Raw genomic sequence first — 4,010 nt, 5'->3', positions numbered from 1 at the left:
CCCCTTTTTTTTTTCTGATTGAGGAAACAGCACTTAAAGAAGTCATATATCACCAGGGGGAAAAAAATTCTCCCCAGGCGGACTTTTCATTATGTTTCATTAAAAATGTAGCCCTCTCCTTTCAAATATTTAAACACTTTTATATTCTTTAACTCCAGATCGGGTAGCCAGCGAGAGAGGGAGCTGCGTGGGGGTGTGGGTCCGTGCGCGTGTAAAGTCATCCAGATCTGATTTAGAAAAGATATCTCCCCTGCGCGTGTGGGGGAAAGACAGAGACAAATCGTTGTAGCTGAGTGACACGCAAACTGGAATGTGAAGGGAAAAAAAAAAAAGGGGGGGGGAATGGGGAAATACTGTATTGGGGTTTAAATACGGGCGAACTTTTTAGCTTGGGGGGGTGCTGGGAGAAAATACTTCAGCGGCGTGAAGTTTTGGTGCGTGTCAGGAGCAAGTTGGAGCCTCTCGTGTCGCCTAACTTCCCCGCTGGAAGTTTGGGCTCTAAAGTGAACCTTATTCCTGCTTCCCTCGCTCGCTCGCTCTCTCTCTCTGGCGGTAACAAATAAGAAAGGGGGGGAGGAGATTGATGTATTTATTTCTGTAAAAGAGTAAACTCACTATTGCAAGAGTTCATCCGCTGCATCCAGGGGTAAACCGGGGCGGAACACTTTTGCTCCTCGCTCTCTCCGAACACAGTTTTGCTCTGCGCGCAGTCCGACTTGCGCGGCTCGGGGGCGAAGGGCACCTCGTCCAGGTTGGGGGGGGCGCACGCAGGGTCCTTCTCCCTGAAAAACCCGCCGGCCCCATAGTCACAGGCGGAGCTGCGGCTGTAGGCTCCGTTGCTTTGCTGGTAGTAAGGAGAGGAGGTATAGCCCTTCTCCTGGACGCCCGTGGCTCCATAGGTGGTGGGGTAGTGCCTCAAAGGATCCGCATAGCCCGAGGGATATAGCGGGATCTGTCCCAGGAAGGGCTCCTGCCCCGCCGCCAGACTCACCGGGAAGGTCGAGTTGACAAAATAAGAACTCATTGGAAGGAGCCTGCCGTCCTTTCCCGGCTTTATGATTTGTTGTGTTTTATAGTCCAAGTGGTTTAGCTATTAGTAGTATATCGGAGATTGGGTTTTAGCTGAAGGGAGATGGCGTGGTGCCAGCGAGGGACACAAGGAAATACAACCATCTGATCATGGGCTGACCAATAGCAGGCGCCTGAGGTTGCAAAATAGCACCCATGAGGAGCTGAGATTGCACCAGGGACCCCAAGAACAAACCATCCACCCCCTTTTCCCTCCCTTTTAAACAACAGAAATGCACCCCCTTAACCAAATATATAATATCTGCCGAAAGAAACATTCCCGGCGCGCTCGGAGCTTCAAAAAAAACACCCCCCCCCCCCCCCCCCCGGAGCTCAGCGCGGGGGTGTGCGAGAGCCCGTCGGCGCGGATGGCGTGTGCGCGCCTATATATATTTACACACATATAACGTATACAGATACCCGCTGTAAGGGGGGGGGGGGGAAGTTAATTATTCGCATTCGGAAAACTTTAACCCCTGGTGTTTGCAAATCGTCCTGAAATGTCTGGGTGCTTGGGTACAGCTAAAGAAAACAAAACAACCGAAAAAAAAGGAAAAAAAGTTTTTCGTGTGGGCGTGTGAACTTTGCAAGGAGGAGATCCCGCCGGGCTGATTAACTTAGATTTGCTATAGGAGAATAAATCGGGTTTGACAACTTATTTCGGTTCATGTTTGTCTAATTACCATAGATTTGCATTCCCTGTTCAAGAAAGCTGCGCTCGCTTGAACCAAACCTTCGCTTTTCATATGGTGCATCTTTTTTCCTTGCTTTTTTTCCCTGCCTAAGCTCCGCGTTCGGGAGATAAATGGAAAATCGAAGTATTTCCTTTATCCCTTGCTAAATCCCGATCCCCTCCGGAGTCCGGTACCGCATTGTGCCCTCTTGCGTTTTTTTGTTAATACCAAATCTGTGCCCGGCCTTTTATGGCTAAAAGGAAGCCTTGGGTTACGGTCAAAAGCTGAGTTTATTGATTGTTACCGATCGAGTTTTTTTTTTTTTTTTTTAACGAGAGGAAAGCTGGCGGTGTGATGGGGCTGCTGCCTTGGAGGTGCGCGGAGACCCCGCCGCTTTGCATCCCCCCCTCTTTGAGCCCGTCCCCCCTGCAAAAAACCTTTTTTTGCAAAGTTAAAAGGCTGGAAAGGGTGATTCCGATAGTCTCAAGCAATTCTCGGTCACCCTAAAAACTGCACTTTGCGCCGGGCTTTGCCTCCCTCGGTTTTGCCCGGATCTCCTCGCCAGAGATGTGCTCTGCTCTACCTGGTGCATCCCCCCCCCCGCCCCCCGGATCCCGGTTTGCTCAAGGTAGAGTTGGATCTCCGATCGCCTCCTTCCCTTTTTTTCCAATGGGAAAATCAGAAAACCAACAACCAAACAACTAAATTAAACCCAGGACTGTCCCCCGATCACTCGCGTTTTATCAAGGATTTGTTTCCTGTCCCGAATTTGTAGCCATCTGTCTGTCGGGTCGTATATGCAATGAATTGTCACGCCTTATAATACACACTCCCCTGTACTTGAATCCGTGGATGTGTGTGCTACAAATCTAGAATTACACATATTACATGGTGTCTGTAGAGCTGCCAATGCGGCGCTCTCTGACGGAGCTTTAAGTATCTCCGAAACTGGTATCTTATTACGAGCTAATTTATTTTAAACATGTTTACAGCAGCAAAGCCAAGATTGTTTCATGTCACGGCTGCAATGAACATTTCGACTGAAACGTAATCCTTATAATTCAAGGAAATAACAGGGAAAGGAAGTAGTTTTCCATCCTCCACCCCCTCTCTGACTGATATCTCTTATATTTGTTCTTGCAGAGTTTCCCTTTGTGTATGGAATGGACCCAAACTTACGTAGATCTGCTTTATTGGTATGCAAGGAAAAAAAAAAAAAAAGTGAGATTGAAAGGGAACGATGACTAGAGAAGAAAAAAAACAAAAACCAAACCACAGGATCGGATGAGAGCCTGAAGTTAACTGCTTTGCAGGAGCCGAGCAGCTCATACATTTGATTAGAGAGTTACGCAATATTTGTAGCTCTGCAAAACCAGCGATGATCTGGCATGATCAGCCTCGCATGCAAATTTTGGGCTAAGAAATGGGATGTCCTGATAATTCAATGCGTGAGTACCTCTGCTGAAAATGTTTGCTCGAATGTTTTCTCTCACTTCTCGTGATTGCTCTGCAAATAAATCCCTCGAAATAGTTTGGGGGAAAAAAAATCCCCCTCCCCCGAGTTTTACCGTAGTAAAATACCGCTCAGCCTAGTACCTTTGTGGCTAAACCAGGCTTTTAACGTAGTTTGACAGTCGACATTTTAAAAGAAAATAAAGATGCACTAATTGAAGCTGGCCGCTTGCTAACTGCTTATTGCTGACATTTTAGACGCGCTATAGATAAAAAATAATACGTCTTGCCTCTTAGAAGAAGGATGACCCTATAGGTGTTTATTTGGGGGAGGAAAAGAAAAGAAGAAAACTTGGTTCCCAACGTGAAAAAAAACCCCAACGTCTGTCATAGTTTTCATTTTCCGGAGGGTCCGGCCCGCGGTCTAATTGATTTGCCACCTATAATACATGTAAATACGAGCAGAGGTCTTAAACCGCACTAAATCTCCGAGAACTGCATGTTTGGCACAGAGGTGGTTTCTATTGCCCGTTCAACAGCTTTACAAAAAAAGGGGGGGGGGAATATTTAAATGTTGGGTTATTAGTGTAGCTGTTTAACAGACGCTCCTCTGCCTTCCCCGCTGAAGTCCGAAGGTAAATCTGAGACCGATTTTGCGAATATATTTTCTTTGGACGCCTCTAGCGCCAGCCCAGCCGGGAGGGACACGGAGACAGAGCAATACCGGTTGCAGAAGCGAGCTTATAGAGTAGCCCTTAAGTTAGACCCGTCTTTGGGGGCACCGACGGGCACATCTTTGTTCAGTCTTCGGCCTCG

At 47.6% G+C, this 4,010-nt stretch overlaps 1 protein-coding gene across 1 annotated transcript in view; it reads right to left on the bottom strand.

The window, feature by feature from the left end:
- The window catches only part of HOXB6 (homeobox B6), a 2,431-nt gene extending 1,074 nt beyond the window's left edge, over positions 1–1,357 (bottom strand). Inside the window, exon 1 of the mRNA XM_009330147.1 lies at positions 616–1,357. Coding sequence (XP_009328422.1) covers positions 616–1,024 — 409 coding nt within the window. The 5' untranslated portion in view covers positions 1,025–1,357. The remainder of the gene's footprint in view (positions 1–615) is intronic.
- Between the last annotated feature and the right edge of the window lie 2,653 nt (positions 1,358–4,010).

Source organism: Pygoscelis adeliae, unplaced genomic scaffold (genome assembly GCF_000699105.1).
Source record: "Pygoscelis adeliae isolate BGI_AS28 unplaced genomic scaffold, ASM69910v1 Scaffold338, whole genome shotgun sequence".
NCBI classification, from domain to species: domain Eukaryota; kingdom Metazoa; phylum Chordata; class Aves; order Sphenisciformes; family Spheniscidae; genus Pygoscelis; species Pygoscelis adeliae.
This window is presented reverse-complemented; position numbering and strand designations above follow the sequence as displayed.